The sequence below is a fragment of the Salvelinus fontinalis genome, chromosome 28, assembly GCF_029448725.1.
Source record: "Salvelinus fontinalis isolate EN_2023a chromosome 28, ASM2944872v1, whole genome shotgun sequence".
NCBI lineage: Eukaryota > Metazoa > Chordata > Actinopteri > Salmoniformes > Salmonidae > Salvelinus > Salvelinus fontinalis.
The window spans coordinates 36615581-36635015 of record NC_074692.1 but is presented as its reverse complement, the minus strand read 5'-3'; the positions used below and the strand labels follow the sequence as shown (position 1 = coordinate 36635015).

The 19435-nt window shown below is 43.3% G+C and overlaps 3 protein-coding genes across 8 annotated transcripts in view; 1 reads left to right on the top strand and 2 right to left on the bottom strand.

Moving 5' to 3' along the window:
* Positions 1-1077: 1077 nt before the first annotated feature.
* Positions 1078-7984, bottom strand: LOC129826656 (V-set and immunoglobulin domain-containing protein 10-like). 3 transcript variants are annotated; one of them, XM_055887621.1, is made up of 10 exons: positions 7645-7984; positions 7311-7343; positions 6817-7128; positions 6047-6352; positions 5670-5818; positions 5389-5539; positions 2711-2995; positions 2340-2453; positions 1818-1973; positions 1078-1422 (listed from the first exon to the last, which is right to left on the bottom strand). In XM_055887621.1, exons 2-10 carry the CDS (start codon positions 7321-7323, stop codon positions 1343-1345), a joined length of 1566 nt encoding a protein of 521 aa, XP_055743596.1. In that variant the 5' UTR covers positions 7324-7343; positions 7645-7984; the 3' UTR covers positions 1078-1342. The 3 variants fall into 3 exon arrangements, with proteins under 3 accessions (XP_055743596.1, XP_055743595.1, XP_055743598.1); XM_055887620.1 differs by having other exon boundaries at positions 7311-7984; XM_055887623.1 differs by lacking the exon at positions 7311-7343.
* Positions 7985-8068: 84 nt separating this feature from the next.
* On the top strand, positions 8069-12137 carry pebp1 (phosphatidylethanolamine binding protein 1). Its single transcript, XM_055887625.1, has 4 exons — positions 8069-8277; positions 9918-10027; positions 11600-11700; positions 11897-12137. The coding sequence occupies exons 1-4, from the start codon at positions 8143-8145 to the stop codon at positions 12112-12114; spliced, it is 564 nt and encodes a 187-aa protein (XP_055743600.1). The 5' UTR covers positions 8069-8142; the 3' UTR covers positions 12115-12137.
* A 375-nt stretch (positions 12138-12512) lies between these two features.
* The window catches only part of LOC129826655 (serine/threonine-protein kinase TAO3-like), a 163554-nt gene continuing 156631 nt past the window's right edge, over positions 12513-19435 (bottom strand). For all 4 annotated transcript variants that reach the window (XM_055887616.1, XM_055887617.1, XM_055887618.1 and 1 more), the window contains 3 exons: positions 19147-19359; positions 17558-17740; positions 12513-13986 (listed from right to left, as the gene is read on the bottom strand). In XM_055887616.1, the coding sequence (XP_055743591.1) occupies positions 13825-13986; positions 17558-17740; positions 19147-19359 (558 nt within the window). In that variant the 3' untranslated portion in view covers positions 12513-13824. The remainder of the gene's footprint in view (positions 13987-17557; positions 17741-19146; positions 19360-19435) is intronic.

The following is a 19435-nucleotide window of genomic DNA, read 5'->3' as shown; positions in this document are numbered from 1 at the left end:
GAATAGAACAAGTGTCCCCATTCAAATCTTGTCGACATTTAGAAAGTTCGCATAAAAAATAGATGCGACAATTGCCTGCTAGGTTGCGTTATATCTTCTTGTGTCAACCAAACCGTAGTGACGTCACTCGCACCCTAAACATGTTTTCACAAATACCTAGTGTGGAATACAAATTGTAGTGGCTGAAGTGTTTCCATTACCCACTTAGGTAAATTACGCATTAATAAATTGGCGACAGCCTGTATGTCCTCCCACCTATCTGTTTCATGTTGCCCGCGAAAGCCACAACGCAATAATAACTGACTCATATATTTCCTGGGACGAGTGCCAAAGCATCGCCACGGTCTGCGCTCATGTACATCTGAAGTAATCGGATAGTGAAACTTGCCAGCCAACCAGAAAAGCAAGGCGTTCCTGAAAGTCAGGACAATCTTTGTCCTGTAAAGAAACATTTTTATAGCAAAATAAAAAAACGATTTTGCAAAACAGTAAGCATTTAGTTACATCCAGGCTGTATTACATCCGGCCGTGATTGGGAGTCCCATAGGGCGGCGCACAATTGGCCCAATTGGTTTGGCCGGGGTAGGCACTCATTGTAAATAAGAATGTGTTCTTAACTGACTTGCCTAGTTAAATAAAAGTTTAATATAAATACATTTAAAAAAAATATATGGAGTAGAGCTTTGTAGTTACGTGATGACGTCACGTGCCCCGCATATCTTCAAAAATGAATCGTCAAATCATTTATTCGGAAAAACACAGCTTCCATCGTGTTAATAAAGTAAAAAATAAAATACTCCCGTCGAACGAATACAAATGTTGTCAATCTAGAACATTTCTTCTATAGCTGCGTTTCCATTAAACATGTTGCAATGGTTTAATTATATATATATAAAAAAAAACATTGCTTGTCTAATAAACCTGGGTCAACGGAACCTGCCTACTGATTCGTCCGTTCTATTTCCATGGATGTATCCTATCAAAACCATAAAAAAATAAAAACTAGACCCTGATAAGCCTACACATTCCAACGTGTAAATTGTATATAAAAACAAAAGAGAGAACTACATCCTTGCCTTTGCTTAAAAAAAAACAGGTTTAATTTTGTGTTTGAGTAATACAAAATGTTATATTATTGTCAAATATGTAATTGAATGAGGTAAATGGCAACAATTCATTGAAATAACCATGTTAAGTATCACTTAATAAGCCTGAAGCTAAAACAAAACAAAGGTCAAATGGATGGTAAAAAGCAAACCTATATACTGTATCTACATACTGTACAAAACCAACCACCAATCATTACACAAGAAAAAACTGTTTTCTAAAAGTCTTACAACACCTAAAATGTGACAAGTTCATCTATATCTCTATCTTCTAGCTGTAATGGATGTTCAAGAATTTCTGCATCTTCATGGTCAACTGAAAAAGAGATTGGTTACAGATTTGGGTTATTTTTGCATCTACAGCAACAGAACAGTTATATTTTAGTAATTTAGCAGATTCTTATCCAGAGCGACTTTTACGAGCAATTAGGGTGAAGTTCCTTGCTCAAGGGCACAGACAGATTTTTCATCTAGTCGGCTCTGGGATTCGAACCTAGTGCTCTTAACCGCTAGGCTACCTGCCGCCCAGTTACAGTTCTATCCACTGTATATTACGGATACATGTGCAAATACAACATTGCAACATTATTAATAGTGTCACATTTAATATCAACTACACATTTGGAAAACAACTAATATACAGCCAATACCCAAGTGGGAAATCCCCCCCTCCTCCCTCTACAACTTAGAAGGAAAAAAATCATTCCTTACTGGATGGTATTGTGTGTATCTCTACAAGTGTAGTGTTGTGTCCGTTGGTCAGAGGCAGAGGTGGCAGTCTGGGTATAGCTTCATGAAACACCTCCTCTTCGTCTGCCTCTACCAGGCTCAACACATCTCTCTCCTCCATTTGCTCAAATCCATTACCTGCAATAAAAAAAACATACATTGAGATTTCAAAGTAGGTAGTTAGTATTTGCATATATCTTTTAGCAATTCTGTAACTTCACAAGTCAGTTATCATCAAAGTATATATTATATTATATTATCTTAGGTGATGGGAGTCATATTATCCATTCCCTTTCATGAAATTATACAAAAATAACCAGGGGTACAACTTTTGTTTTAGGGGGGGCATAACTATTATTTTTTGTTATGTCCCCCCCCCGTCCCCAGTGAAAGTTGCACCCCTGAAAATAATAAAGGCAGATAATCTGATATCACACGGGCAGTTACAAAATTGAAGCCCTATCAACAAAAGGGACATTATAACGCATGGGAAAAAGATCTTACCCAGGCATATTCGGTCACGGTTGGAGTATATTGTTTTAGCAATAACAATCCCAGATCCAACTATCAAAATAGCTATGAATATCCCTATGATTGCTCCAGTGTATTGAGCGGTGGCTGTGGAAACAAAACAACATTAGACATGATTGATTAAGTAAAAAAAGTTAGGTCACTAAAGAGAAATGAATGTACAATAATCTAAGAAGTCTTGTTAGAAGCTAACAGGGAGAGAAAACAGGTTTAACGACATTCCAGGGAAGGTGTTGCCTTGCTCTCTTTCTGCACCTGTATGATCATCAACATAGATTATCACAAGGACCAGATGGAGCCTGCAGAGATATCCAATCTGTAAACACACACCTCTCTGAACTAACCTTTAACTGTTAAATAGATCTCCAACTCGCGGACCATCAGTGGGTTCTCGCTCCTGCAGAAGTAGAGGCCCTCGTCCTGCTTGGTGATGTTGACTATAGTGAGGGTGAAGGTGGGGCCCTGCTCTGACAGGACGTACTTAGGGCTGGAGACCACGTCCTCCTGCTGGGCTGTCCTCTGCCAGCTGGTGAGGGCTGGAGGCAGGGAGCTGGACTCTGTACACATTAATGTCACGTTGGTTCCTTCTACCGCTGTGACTAGTGGTTCCCCTTCAGGATAGGGGGACTCTAGGGGATGAGGAGGGAGACAGGGGTTTAGACTGGGTTAGTGATGTATACACATCTAGCTAGATATCCTTCTATACAGGTATGCACACAATCACACAAACTGCGTTGGATGTGACATGGGAAAAGTATAGCCTGTTAAGAGGTGTAGGTAACACATTATTTTTGTTCTTCCTCATTGTTTGAGTCATCTTGCCTGGTGCTCAGAAACGCTGATAAATGACTTCAAAATATCTCGCCTTTCTGGAATCACAAAGACAGCTCCCTCCTTTGCAGGTTTCTTTTGGAATCAGACCAGGTGTGCCACAGCCACTGGGTGTTTCACACATTACTAATATTCTATGAGCTTTGTACAGTTGTGGAAACCATTCAGTTGGTTTAAAGCTGAAAGTAAATAAGAGACAGACGAGATGTCTCTTTTATTAATTACCCAACATCATCATATCAATAAATTGGCCAATGGTAGGGTGTCCCAATAAAGCACCCTGAACTGAAAGGGGATACCTAATCAGTTGTACAACTGAAAGGGGGATACCTAGTCAGTTGCACAACAAAGGGAAAGGGGGATACCTAGTCAGTTGCACAACAAAGGTAAAGGGGGAAACCTAGTCAGTTGCACAACAAAGGTAAAGGGGGAAACCTAGTCAGTTGCACAACAAAGGTAAAGGGGGATACCTAGTCAGTTGCACAACAAAGGTAAAGGGGGATACCTAGTCAGTTGCACAACAAAGGTAAAGGGGGATACCTAGTCAGTTGCACAACTGAAAGGGGGATACCTAGTCAGTTGCACAACTGAAAGGGGGATACCTAGTCAGTTGCACAACTGAAAGGGGGATACCTAGTCAGTTGTACAACTGAAAGGAAAGGGGGATACCTAGTCAGTTATACAACTGAAAGGGGGATACCTAGTCAGTTGTACAACTGAAAGGGGGATACCTAGTCAGTTGTACAACTGAAAGGGGGATACCTAGTCAGTTGCACAACTGAAAGGGGGATACCTAGTCAGTTGCACAACTGAAAGGGGGATACCTAGTCAGTTGTACAACTGAAAGGAAAGGGGGATACCTAGTCAGTTGTACAACAGAAAGGAAAGGGGGATACCTAGTCAGTTGTACAACTGAAAGGAAAGGGGGATACCTAGTCAGTTATACAACAGAAGGGAAAGGGGGATACCTAGTCAGTTATATAACAGAAAGGAAAGGGGGATACCTAGTCAGTTGTACAACAGAAAGGAAAGGGGGATACCTAGTCAGTTGTACAACAGAAAGGAAAGGGGGATACCTAGTCAGTTGTACAACTGAAAGGAAAGGGGGATACCTAGTCAGTTGTACAACTGAAAGGAAAGGGGGATACCTAGTCAGTTATACAACTGAAAGGGGGATACCTAGTCAGTTGTACAACTGAAAGGGGGATACCTAGTCAGTTGTACAACTGAAAGGGGGATACCTAGTCAGTTGCACAACTGAAAGGGGGATACCTAGTCAGTTGCACAACTGAAAGGGGGATACCTAGTCAGTTGTACAACTGAAAGGAAAGGGGGATACCTAGTCAGTTGTACAACAGAAAGGAAAGGAGGATACCTAGTCAGTTGCACAACTGAAAGGGGGATACCTAGTCAGTTGCACAACTGAAAGGGGGATACCTAGTCAGTTGCACAACTGAAAGGGGGATACCTAGTCAGTTGCACAACTGAAAGGGGGATACCTAGTCAGTTGCACAACTGAAAGGGGGATACCTAGTCAGTTGCACAACTGAAAGGGGGATACCTAGTCAGTTGCACAACTGAAAGGGGGATACCTAGTCAGTTGCACAACTGAAAGGGAGATACCTAGTCAGTTGCACAACTGAAAGGGAGATACCTAGTCAGTTGCACAACTGAAAGGGAGATACCTAGTCAGTTGCACAACTGAAAGGGAGATACCTAGTCAGTTGCACAACTGAAAGGGGGATACCTAGTCAGTTGTACAACTGAAAGGGGGATACCTAGTCAGTTGTACAACTGAAAGGGGGATACCTAGTCAGTTGCACAACTGAAAGGGAGATACCTAGTCAGTTGCACAACTGAAAGGGGGATACCTAGTCAGTTGCACAACTGAAAGGGGGATACCTAGTCAGTTGCACAACTGAAAGGGAGATACCTAGTCAGTTGCACAATTGAATGCAGAACTGATATTGACACGTTTCGGGGCATCTATGTACAGTTGCAATATAGAAACCATAAAGCTGAATGCAAACAAAAGGCATATCAGATGTTGGCTGGGAGTGCGTCCCAAATGGCACCCTATTGCCTATATAGTACACTTATTTACCTTTAGGTCCTGTTCAAAAGTAGTGCTCTATATAGGAAAGTGTTCCATTCAGGACGCATCCTACGTTTGTAGTCATCTCTCACTTACTCAGGGTGAAGGAGCAGAACTTCTCCTCTCCTGGACTGATCGTAGGGTGATGCCCATTACACTTCAGCATCTGCCCATCGAACAACAACGACCTGTTCAGATTCACCACCAGATTATCGGTCTCCTCCGACTCCATCAGTTGTCCAGCCACCTAAGAGAACCACAAAGGAAATAATTGAGGATAACACACACACACACACACACACACACACACAAAAAAAACTTATTTTAAAAGCATGGTATCCAATTAAATTGTGTTTTAACCCCCCCAAAACAAACACCTGCTTCCCCTGGCTCCCTGACTTCTGATGCTTCTCCCCCCAGAATAACGTGGGAGAGGGGTAGCCTCCAAACCAGCTACAGCTGAACTGGACATGGGACGGATCCTTCCCTGCATTCCACAGACACTCTGGGTGCCTCTCTGGGGAATCTAAAGGAGAAAGATGGATGCTCTTTACAGTATAGAATTGATGAGGTATTTGGGTTATTACACAACAATAAGATATGTACACAAGTCATTTGAACAAGCACCACTGGCCACTGTATGTGATAGTTATCGATTAAGAGCTTCGGATATATACCGATATTCAAATTGTCACCAATCCCCGAGCAACCACTATCAGAGACCATTAAGTCTGTTTCCCTTATAGTCACCTACAGTATACAAGCAGCTCTGTGCTCCAGCCAGCAGCCTTCTGGGAGATTGCGTTCTGGGCTCTGCAGCTGTAGTTCCCCTGAGCTGTGGGCTGAACATCCTCTATCCTGAAGTCCAGCCATGACCCACTGCCCACCGCCAGAGAGTCGTTACTGGACGCCACACCCTGAAACCCCCAGGACAGGCTCTGGGAGGGGTAGGACAAGCTGGAGCAGTTGAATGACACCGTGGAACCCCTGACAACAAAGAGAGTTCCGTTGGAAAGAGGCGTGGCTGGCTGGATGTCTATGATGCTATTGTCAGGACCACCTGCAAGAAGTAAACATGAGATACTTTACTATAGTGTTGCCAAAGAAGGCAGACACTTTCCACTTGAAAACAGTCCTCACAGCATACAACAATCAAGCCTTGTTACAACCAAAGGCACCCATCTTTCATTATTGAGCAATGTGGGCTGATTCCATAACATACACAACGTTTGCAAAAATATACAGTCCCATACCATCCATCCATCATTACTACATAATGGTCAAGGAACCCCTCTGATCATGATAGTTCAAATGCTTACAAGACACATAGGCTACTACAGCATGTGCTATGAAACCAGCCCCAGCACCAAATCATCCGGAATAACCAGTTTAAAGGCAATAATTGTTCAAAGTAGTTTCTAGGGCAACTGCCAGGGCAATTGACCAAGATACCAGTACAGTATCTGCAAGTCATTATATGAAGGACATCAACACACATTGTTATGATAGAACACAGATACTTACTGACTATTTGCAATGTGAGACTTGTTTGAGTTTTGTTCTCATGGGGCAAAGAATCACAGAGATATGTCCCCTCATCTGATAGATTTACTCCGTTGATGTACAAGCTTTGATTGTACAGTATGGTCAGGTGCCCTTCACTTGAGGATATTGGAATTATAATGGTATGATTGCGTTCAATGGTAAACTGTCCATTCTTCATCCATCGTGTAAATGAGGGGGTCACATTGGTCGCAGTGTTCCAACACGGAAGTATAATATTCTCTCCCAGTGTTCCAGCTACAGCAGTTTCATCTGAGCGCCCATTTGCTGCAACTTTCATAAAAACAATGAGCACGATAATTTAAGACAAGAGACACGATTCAACAAATAGCCTATACAAGTGAACAGTAGGCCTACATAGATCAAAACGTCAGACCTAATATATAACTAATTTCACTGTATAGGCTAAAAACAATGGATTATGTTTCATAAACATGTCACAAGTGGACACTCACCGGTCTGATGCATGACCTGAAGAAAAATTGCAACTGCGAAGGCATTCATAATTATTCCTCCTACTGTATAGCATATATACTCTGATTTATAGTTAGACAAATGCTTTGGTTGCCAACCTCTGTCTGACTACCTGTTGTGCATGCGGTGACACCTCTACACCTAGTTTACATAACACTGGTTAAAGTAATTAATATAGGAATTATGAGCCACTATAATTCAATATTTTTCTTCTCCATGGATCTGCCACATGCTACAATTTTTCAGCCATTTGGCTACCTGGCTGTTTACTCGCGCGTGTTTATCCGGAAACTTCAAACCACACCCAACACTTACCTTCTTAAAGGTGCAGCAGGGGATTTCTAGTTTATTGACAGTTGATACCGCTGTCACCGCGCTGATCGCCGAAGCGTGTTACCCAAGTTCACTGAGAAGGTGACAGACAGCCTATTATCTCTTCCTCTATAGTGATATCTACCTCAGGGAAAACTAACACAAAAGTGTCTGAAATGTATGTAATTTATATATATTTTTTTAAATCTTAAAGACACAATGTAGCTTTATCAACAAAACGTGACAAGTCGAGTAGGAGTGGGCCTTGGTAATGAAAAGAACATTCTAGAAAGACAAATTCGGGTCATTGGGCAGTAAAGTGAGGGATTGACAGAACCTTAGGCCAATCACAAGTGCTAACTGTAGAGCTAGACGTACTGTGATTGGCCTAAACGCAATGCATAGTCCGGACTCCGGGCCCTGCCTGTGCCTGCCCCCTTGTGTTTTTGTGCAGTATAAGTCAAAGCAGCTCCTGTTTTCAGCTCTCCGGAATCAGTCAAAATGCCGGTAGATTTAAGCCTGTGGACAGGGAATCTTGCACTAACAGAGGTGGATGAGAAGCCTGCACAGACCCTCCATGTCAAGTATGGCTCTCTTGAAATCGACGAGTTGGGCAAAGTGCTCACGCCAACACAGGTACTGTCAAAGCTGAACGCTAACGACTTAACGAATATTTATTTTAGAACTAAACCAAGATTGACCATGCCTATCTTTTCCAACGGGACCAAACGAGTCAAAGTGGGCAGAACCAGCAAATAAACAAAAGGAGTATTCAGAAATTAACATTGTGTAGCTGTGGTAACTGCAGAAACTACAACGCCTTTTTGTTTGTGCCACACTCGTTTATTTTACAATTGTGTTCTGTGAGCAATGCCCTAGATTTGTTTATGCCGACTCCATTAAAAAGTAATCTCTATCCCCATGATCAGTCAACAAAACAACTAATCGTGTTTGGTTTATATTCTTTAGTTGCTGACCGTTCTCCAACACTGTGGTGTACACTGTTCGAATGAGTTACTCGCCGTTGCATCAGCGTTCATCTTTGACATAATAACTAACGAGTTAGCGGATATATATATATATATATATATATATTTTTTTTTTTAAATAACTAACCCAAGACAGACCATGCCTGTCGTTTCCAATGGGACCAAACGAGTCATAGTGGGCAGACCAAGGACGTGGGCAGAGCCAAACATGAGCTAGCGAGATCCTATTGGCGCGTTCCAGCCTGTATCTGCGCCGCCTATCTGAAATCCGCCTGTGCAATAACTGAGTTCGCCTTTGCACTCCTAAACGCGATTAGAAAATAAATATAAATCTCACACACAAATACTTTTGGAAAGGGTGAAGTCTACAAAACTTTGTCCACTCTGTTCATAACATATTATAGTTTTGGGAACAAATGTTTAATCGTTGAGAAAATGCGCAAAATGTCACCCAAAATCCATATCGTTCCATCTTCTCCGGCCAGTGTGCTTCCTCTCACTATATATTTGGTAGTGAGCGGAAACGCCAAGCGGATGCTTCACACATCCGGTAAAGTATCTCATTGTTCTATCTGTGGAGTGAGCTTGCAGAGTCGAGTATAATTCGGAGTTGTAGGGTTTACAGCACGTGCTCACGATTATGCTCAATAGATAGTAGTTGATATGAAATAAGCTAATTTAAAAAATGTTATTGATTGGTAGTTTAATGGCCATATTGATCGCTAGCTAGCTACAATTTGCATGACCAGATTTATTTGCAAAAATGTGACACAATGCACAAAACCGTGTCAGTGTGTAATAATGTTCCAGTCTTGCTTAGACTGCATAAGAGCTGGTCTGACCATACACTGACTGTCTGCACTGCAGAGATGAGGGTTGGGCAATGAATGTATGTCAATCAGCACTCTCTTAGTGCAGGATTTTTGGCCTAACTCAAATTAACATAATTATCCACAGTTCAATCTAATATTCTTAATACATTAAACTGATTTATGTTGCTTATTGTTTGTTATACCAACTATACAAACCACAGTTAATATTTGTGATAGCAACCATTTTTATCAAATTTTATTGGTCACATACACATGGTTACCAGATGTTAATGCGAGTGTAGTGAAACGCTTGTATTGTGATACTAACCTTGACTTGTTGTGAAAGTATTTTTGGCTTGTAGGCTATTTGTTGTGATACCAACTATATTGACCACCGCTTGTGAGTTATTACCAAAATGGGATTGGCTTGTATTTGTGAGACCAACTACATTCCCCTTGGTTTGTTTCTTCACAGGTGCAGAGCAGTCCCACCTCTATAGAGTGGGAGGGGTGTGACTCCACTAAGCTGTACACCCTGGCCATGACCGACCCCGACGCACCCAGCAGGAAAGACCCCAAATTCGGGTGGGCTGCCGTAGGGCTGGGTGATATTAATTAGAATTTGTTTTAGCACAATATTCTAAATGCATGTTTCTCCAGAATTACACATTGTGTTTTTGAGCATTACTGTCTTTTTTGCTTCTTCTGTGCTGTGTGCACCTTCCCATTTTTCTCTCTCTCGCTCACACACACTTACAACAACAAAGCTGAGATCACTTCTTCGTCTCTGACAAGCGGTTTCAACTTGCTATTTGCGTTTGAGGTTTGGTCCAACACAATGGGTCACATGGACACAACACATATTATAGAGAAGTTAACCTTTCTCATGATACCCTTTTTTATGTCTCAACTCCTCAAATTATGTGCAGAGCAGACTACTGAAACAGGAGTATCAATAAACGTTGATTATGGACAATCAAGAATGTTGTATAAATGTGCAGTAAGCATTAAACACAATTATATAAGGCTTTGGTTACTCGTTCTCACTCTGAGAAATTAGGTAGGTCACTTAATATCAACATTTGCTTAATTTTTACATAAAAATGTCCTGGTGAATATAAATCTAAAAAGTTGAAGGAACTGAAAGTAGCGCCAGAAGACGAAGGAACAGTTTGTTTTTGGGCTTGAAGTTTTTGCACAGTTTTAACCAATTATTAGCCTCTAATGCGTGATCATTGAGCAACACAACACTATTCACTTGTATCGTCATGCTCGTTCTGTCTTATTCTCCCTCTCTGGTTTCTGCTTAGTCACACTACAAGTGCCATCACTGCACAAGAAACACTGACATTGTATTGTTATTCTTTAAAAGAAAGAGCCTAGGAAGTTATCCAGCATTTTTTTTGTCGTCTTGTGACAAATTTACTGACTTGGCATTTGGCATTAGACTAGCACTGGGCTTTGGTAACTCGTTCTCATTCTGAGAAATTAGGCAGGTCACTTAATATCAACATCTGTGGGAAAAAAGTGGACAAGCTAGCATGCTGTTCAAACATGGACAGAAGGGTGTGGTCATAACAATTCAACTGTTCTACCTTGTTAGCGAGCAGATAGATCCAAGTTGGCTAAACTTGAAATGTAAAGGGTAGCTGGCTACTCACTAGCACATGGGCTTTTGCTTGACAGATTGTTTGAGACCTGGGTTCATTTTCTATAACGCCTGCTATAAGAAGTCAGTCATTTATTAGTGCATTATGCATTCTGGTTCTGGTACATTTTCATAGACTTAAACCAGGTCAGTGACTATTTTTGATAAAATTAGGTCTTTGTGTGGAGGCTTGACCTTTTTTAATTGTACAACAAAGCTTATTTTGAGAAAACAAATGATATGATTCGCCCATAAATGTGAATAAATCAAGAAATTTTTTTGGGCTATATCGCTCAGCCCTAGGCTGAAACTCCCTTTTTATTGGCTCTTGGATCTTTGAAAGATTGTACAAAACGTTGCGTGACCTTTTTTACCCCCTGATGATTTATGAAGCCAACAGATTGTGTTATTGATAATCTTATTTCTTAAATGTTTAAGACAACTGAATAGTGTAATCAAGGATGTTGGATAACCATTTTTTTTCTTCTAACGAATGTATTCTTTTGAAGGGAGTGGCATCACTTTCTGGTGGTGAACATGAAGGGAAACGATGTATCCAGTGGATGTGTTATGTCCGACTACGTTGGGTCCGGCCCTCCAAAAGGCACTGGTAACCTTATCCAATGATGATTGGAGCGACTTCTATTCCTCTAGGAATTTCTGAAGCTTGAATGTGACAAATTTCCTACACAACTGGATAAGTGTATTATTGGACATGTGGTGCATTGCTTCACACAGCCTTTGCACTTCCTCCCTCATTGACCACGTGACATCTTTGTTCCCATCTCTGTGTGTACCTCCCCCAGGTCTCCACAGGTATGTGTGGCTGGTCTATGAGCAGTCAGGAAACCTCTCCTGTACGGAGCCCGTCCTCACCAACTGCTGTGGAGACAACCGCGGCAAGTTCAAGATCCAAGCCTTCCGCCAGAAATACGGACTGGGAGTTCCCGTGGCTGGAACCTGCTATCAGGCAGAATGGGATAATTATGTCCCTAAACTCTATGAGCAACTGGCTGGAAAATAAACAAAGGAGTATTCAGAAATTAACATATCATTGTGGTTCCTGCAGTTGCTTGCCACACTGAATTATTTTACAATTGTATTCTGTGAGCAATGCCCATGCTGACTCATTTAAAAAGTCATCTCTCTATCCCCATGATCAGTCAAACGAAACAGCTAATCTGGTTTGGTTTATGTTCTTTAGTCGTTGACCGTTCTCCAACACTGAATGAGTTACTCTCGGTTGCATCAGTTGTTTTTGTAGACACTGGCATGGTGCTGGAGTGCTCCTTTAACACAACCTGGCCCTGCGTGGACCTTGAATGTGGCCAAGATGTCATTAATAGGGAACATCAGCACACTCAAATCCATGACTACCTATATTCAGTTGCCTAAACTTGCTGTTAAAAATTCAATGACAGATGTTGTGACGAGCACTTTATTTACAAATATAATTAAAAGCTCTGACAGATTCATGCTTTCTCTTAACCCTGGAAAACAAAATTAAAAAGCATGCAATGATAAAGCATTTATTTACTGATCTGGTTTATAAGAAAATACTCCGCATCTTTTAAAGAATGAAACATTGAGCCGACTTACTGAACGAAGAGGAGTATGAGAGAAATCATCCATCATTAAAAAAGAAATATTTGAATAACAATTAAAATACGAAAATAAGTAAAAGCTCTACATAAATTGTTCTATATACATGTCCCTCCCCCTGCGACAAAGCCCTTTGTGCTACCTGGGAGTAGGGATTCACATGGTCGCCGTCTCAAATCACACCCCTATTCCCTATATAGTGCACTAACCATTGCCCTATAAGTACTGCACTACATAGGGAATAGGGTGCAATTCCAGACGTAACCATGTAATATTCACATTACATGCCAGTGCCATAAAGTGGAGTACCAGGGTGCATTGCCCCTCCCAAGTCAAGTTAATAATCAAATTGATTCGCGTACCAATATGTACATTATGACTTTAAACATTTGCTTAACATTTTTACATAAAAATGTCCTGATGAATATAAATCTAAAAAAAGAGTTGAAGGAACTGGAAGCAGTGCCAAGAAGATGACAAGGCTGCAGAAGGATCAGTTTGTTTTTGGGCAGCTTTAACCAATTATTAGCCTCTAATGCGTGATCAATGAGCAACACAACACTATTCACTTGTATCATCATGCTCGTTCTGTCTTATTCTCCCTCTCTGGTTTCTGCTTAGTCACACTACAAGTGCCATCACTGCACAAGAAACACTGACATTGTATTGTTATTCTTTAAAAGAAAGAGCCTAGGAAGTTATCCAGCATTTCTTGTCATCTTGTGACAAATTTACTGACTTGCCTAGTAAAAAAAAAAAAAACGAGATTGGGGGCCCTGTTGGCATTAGACTAGCACTGGGCTGGTGTGTGTTAATGTGTGAGAATCAGTGACTAAAGACCCTAACTGGTCAGACCAGGTCAGGGGGATGAGGAGGAAGAGGGTCGTGAGGAGGTTACCAGGGCTGGTCTAGTCATCCTTGGAGAGGGGGGGGGCAGGTTACCAGGGCTGGTCTAGTCATCTATAGTCATCCTTGGGGGTCCAGGGCCCCAGGTTACCAGGGCTAGTCTAGTCATCTGTAGTCATCCATGAGGGTCCAGGTTACCAGGGCTGGTCTATTCATCTGTAGTCATCCTTGGGGGGGGTCCAGGGCTGGTCTAGTCATCCTTGGGGGGTTACCAGGGTTGGTCTAGTCATCTGTAGTCGTCCTTGGGGGGGTCCAGGGCCCCCAGGTTACCAAAGCCCAGACGGAGACTCTCCATGTCGAACGTGTCAATCTCTCTTGACTGGCGCTCCAGTAGGTGCTTGATCCTCTCTGTACGCTCCTTCTGAAGGGAAGCCAGCTCCTCTTCAATCTACAAAACAACAACTTAGTTCATTAAACTATCAGAAGCAAGAGTATTTGGAATCACAACATACTGAAGAAGTAAGGTATGAATGAGTACTGCTGAGTTTGACCTGCAACAGCTGCTCGTTCAGGTTGTTGCTTTTTTGCTCAAGCTAGTCTAAGGGATTGATTTGAAATTCAACATGAATCTATAACCACTCCATAGTCAGCAAAGTACAGACAGAAATACACCTGTGCGAATACAGACAGAACTACACCTGCGCTAATACAGACAGAAATACACCTGCGCTAGTACAGACAGAAATACACCTGCGCTAGTACAGACAGAAATACACCTGCGCTAGTACAGACAGAAATACACCTGCGCTAGTACAGACAGAAATACACCTGCGCTAATACAGACAGAAATACACCTGCGCTAGTACAGACAGAAATACACCTGCGCTAGTACAGACAGAAATACACCTGCGCTAGTACAGACAGAAATACACCTGCGCTAATACAGACAGAAATACACCTGCGCTAGTACAGACAGAAATACACCTGCGCTAGTACAGACAGAAATACACCTGCGCTAGTACAGACAGAAATACACCTGCGCTAGTACAGACAGAAATACACCTGCGCTAATACAGACAGAAATACACCTGCGCTAGTACAGACAGAAATACACCTGCGCTAGTACAGACAGAAATACACCTGCGCTAATACAGACAGAAATACACCTGCGCTAGTACAGACAGAAATACACCTGCGCTAGTACAGACAGAAATACACCTGCGCTAGTACAGACAGAAATACACCTGCGCTAATAGACAGAAATACACCTGCGCTAGTACAGACAGAAATACACCTGCGCTAATACAGACAGAAATACACCTGCGCTAGTACAGACAGAAATACACCTGCGCTAGTACAGACAGAAATACACCTGCGCTAGTACAGACAGAAATACACCTGCGCTAGTACAGACAGAAATACACCTGTGCGAATACAGACAGAAATACACCTGCGCTAATACAGACAGAACTACACCTGCGCTAATACAGACAGAAATACACCTGCACTAGTCATGATTTAGGACCAGACATTAACAGTGAAGCTTATCAACCCATTATAGACGTCCGCAACTTTAATTCATTTTCAGTGTTCGGTTTGTATTGATTCATGATTTAATTCCATAAAGCCTTCAGCAACAGATTCCATCTAGCCCCTGAGTCACGTAATAGTCCAGACAGTGGATCGATATCTGCAGTTTTCACTTCTCTTTCATATGAAATGAAGCATATGAGCCTGGGGTGTGTTCACTAGGCACGAAATGGAAGAACACTTATTGAAACAGGAAGGGTCTGTCTTCCTGAACTGGTCCAATAAGAAATGCTCATTTCAGTTTTCCATTGGAGAACGTTTTAAAACTTATTCTGTTACGTTCCCTGATTAATACAACCCTGATACTGGTTTCGATGACGCAATCTATTTCAGACAGATTGCAGGGAGACAGATGGTCAACAGATGGCGCCACGGCACCACTGGTTGCATAACATTGTAAAGATACTACTGTAAACTACTGCCTGGGCAACGGAAACTGGATCAGGGCGGCATGTTCCTTTGTTGTCCAGGAGCAATGACATCATTGCATTGGAAAAACTTTGTATTCTAGTCCCCCAAAAAAGCTAGTATTGTGACTGATAAAGTGGCCTATGGTGAATTGATTGTATGCCATCAGCATCCACTGTTGGAAATGGTCAACAGCAGAGTAGTGAGAAGAGGTGAAGGAGGAGGTGTTGTGACTCCAGATTGTATGACACTGAATGGAGTGTATGACTTGATGAATACAACAGGGGAGTAGAGGCAGCGTCGCTGAGTAAGTAACGCCTTATTGTTGAGAATCTCCATGTTACATATTATCAAGAATCAATTATACATTTTCTTAACACTGCTTATGATTAAAATATAGAGAGCATGTTGTAAGAATAACACATCAATGGTAACATCATGGGATTCCACAACAAAAGCTGTGTGCATGACCAATTATGGCCCTGGGTTACACATCAGCGGTGATTGAAATGTGTGTGCAGTCTGTCTGCATGCGTGTGTGGGCGCGTACATCAGTGTCTGTCTGCATGCGTGTGTGCGCGTACATCATTGTCTGTCTGCATGCGTGTGTGTGCGCGTACATCATTGTCTGTCTGCATGCGTGTGTGTGCGCGTACATCAGTGTCTGTCTGCATGCGTGTGTGTGCGCGTACATCAGTGTCTGTCTGCATGCGTGTGTGTGCGCGTACATCAGTGTCTGTCTGCATGCATGTGTGTGCGCGTACATCAGTGTCTGTCTGCATGCGTGTGTGCGCGTACATCAGTGTCTGTCTGCATGCGTGTGTGTGCGCGTACATCAGTGTCTGTCTGCATGCGTGTGTGTGCGCGTACATCAGTGTCTGTCTGCATGCGTGTGTGCGCGTACATCAGTGTCTGTCTGCATGCATGTGTGTGCGCGTACATCAGTGTCTGTCTGCATGCGTGTGTGCGCGTACATCAGTGTCTGTCTGCATGCGTGTGTGCGCGTACATCAGTGTCTGTCTGCATGCATGTGTGCGCGTACATCAGTGTCTGTCTGCATGCATGTGTGCGCGTACATCAGTGTCTGTCTGCATGCATGTGTGTGCGCGTACATCAGTGTCTGTCTGCATGCATGTGTGTGCGCGTACATCAGTGTCTGTCTGCATGCGTGTGTGCGCGTACATCAGTGTCTGTCTGCATGCATGTGTGTGCGCGTACATCAGTGTCTGTCTGCATGCGTGTGTGCGCGTACATCAGTGTCTGTCTGCATGCGTGTGTGCGCGTACATCAGTGTCTGTCTGCATGCATGTGTGCGCGTACATCAGTGTCTGTCTGCATGCATGTGTGCGCGTACATCAGTGTCTGTCTGCATGCATGTGTGTGCGCGTACATCAGTGTCTGTCTGCATGCATGTGTGTGCGCGTACATCAGTGTCTGTCTGCATGCGTGTGTGCGCGTACATCAGTGTCTGTCTGCGTTAACTCCGCTCTCCCCCATACCTTTTTTTGGCATCTTTTGTGAAGGTGGGCTCTGCGTGTGTAAGTCTGTGTTTCTAACAGTCTGTGTGCATGCGTTGACTCTCCCGTCTCTACCAGGTAGGCTTTATGGATCTAACAGTCTGTCTCTGTGACGCCTCCCCCTCTATCTTTTGTTCGAGGTGGGCTCTGCACAGCTCTCTCTCTCTGTCTCTCTCTGTGTACCTTTTGTTCGAGGTGGGCTCTGCGCAGCTCTCTCTGTGTGTACCTTTTGTTTGAGGTGGGCTCTGCGCAGCTCTCTCTCTGTGTACCTTTTGTTTGAGGTGGGCTCTGCGCAGCTCTCTCTCTGTGTACCTTTTGTTCGAGGTGGGCTCTGCGCAGCTCTCTCTCTGTGTACCTTTTGTTCGAGGTGGGCTCTGCGCAGCTCTCTCTGTGTCTCTCTCTCTCTGTACCTTTTGTTCGAGGTGGGCCCTGCACAGCTCTCTCTCTCTCTCTGTACCTTTTGTTCGAGGTGGGCCCTGCACAGCTCTCTCTCTCTCTCTGTACCTTTTGTTCGAGGTGGGCTCTGCGAAGCGACACCTTGTGCTCCAGCTTCTGCTGCTCTCTGTCATGATGGGCCTCGGTCTGCATCTTGATCTTACTCTGGTAGGCATTCAGCAGCTCCATCTCCTGCTGCAGCTGCTGCCTCAGAGCCTGGCACTCGGCTTCCTGGGCCTCGTCCAGACGCAGCTGAGAGGCAAGAGGAATAAAGAGATAGACCACAATAGAGAGGAATAAACAGACCCCAATAGAGAGAGAAATGAGGAGTGATGGAACAGAAGAGAAGATAGGAGGAGTGATGGAACAGAAGAGGAGATAGGAGGAGTGATGGAACAGAAGAGGAGATAGGAAGAGTGATGGAACAGAAGGAGATAGGAGGAGTGATGGAACAGAAGAGGAGATAGGAAGAGTGATGGAACAGAAGGAGGTAGGAGGAGTGATGGAACAGAAGAGAAGATAGGAGGAGTGATGGAACAGAAGAGGAGATAGGAGGAGTGATGGAACAGAAGGAGATAGGAGGAGTGATGGAACAGAAGAGAAGATAGGAGGAGTGATGGAACAGAAGAGGAGATAGGAGGAGTGATGGAACAGAAGAGGAGATAGGAGGAGTGATGGAACAGAAGAGGAGATAGGAGGAAGGATGGAACAGAAGAGGAGATAGGAGGAGTGATGGAACAGAATAGGAGATATGAGGAGTGATGGAACAGAAGAGGAGATAGGAGGAGTGATGGAACAGAAGGAGATAAGAGGAGTGATGGAACAGAAGAGAAGATAGGAGGAGTGATGGAACAGAAGAGAAGATAGGAGGAGTGATGAACAGAAGGAGATAGGAGGAGTGATGAACAGAAGAGGAGATAGGAGGAGTGATGGAACAGAAGAGAAGATAGGAGGAGTGATGGAACAGAAGAGAAGATAGGAGGAGTGATGAACAGAAGGAGATAGGAGGAGTGATGAACAGAAGAGGAGATAGGAGGAGATAGGAGGAGTGATGAACAGAATAGGAGATAGGAGGAGTGATGGAACAGAAGAGGAGATAGGAGGAGTGATGGAACAAAAGTGAAGATAGGAGGAGTGATGAACAGAAGGAGATAGGAGGAGTGATGGAACAGAAGAGGAGATAGGAGGAGTGATGGAACAGAAGAGGAGATAGGAGGAGTGATGGAACAGAAGAGGAGATAGGAGGAGTGATGGAACAGAAGAGGAGATAGGAGGAGTGATGGAACAGAAGTGAAGATAGGAGGAGTGATGGAACAGAAGAGGAGATAGGAGGAGTGATGGAACAGAAGAGGAGATAGGAGGAGTGATGAAACAGAAGTGAAGATAGGAGTGATGGAACAGAAGATGAGATAGGAGATATGGGAATAACAGAAGCAGATTTACAAACTCCTACAATGACCAACATCTCCTACGGCTTGGGGACAAAATGATACAATTCTCCTATGGAACCATTCTTTCATTTTCATGTGCTATATTAGATAAGATCTTTAACATTTATATGAATCTTTGAGATTGATATAAAGGAAATTATCAAATATCAGCATCACTGCTCACGAATCCTCATCATAACACCCGTCCTCCATTTTAAGGCGACTCACCGCCTGCGATGCCATCATCTCGTTGATGCTCTGTTCGTACTGCTCGGCCAGGATGGCCAGCTTCCTGGTCTGCTCCTCCTTCAGGGCCTTGAGGACCACCTTGTGCTCGCTCTTGGGCGTCACTTCCATCTGGTGGTGTCTCAGGGCCTTGTACTGACGCGTCTGGACCTTACACGCGTCCTGGAACTGTTTCTTAATCTGCAGCTCCATGGCCTGGGGGAAATGGAGAGGACATTGGAACTACCACTGAGGATTTCCCCTTTTTCAGGACTGCCATTACTAGCTGCAC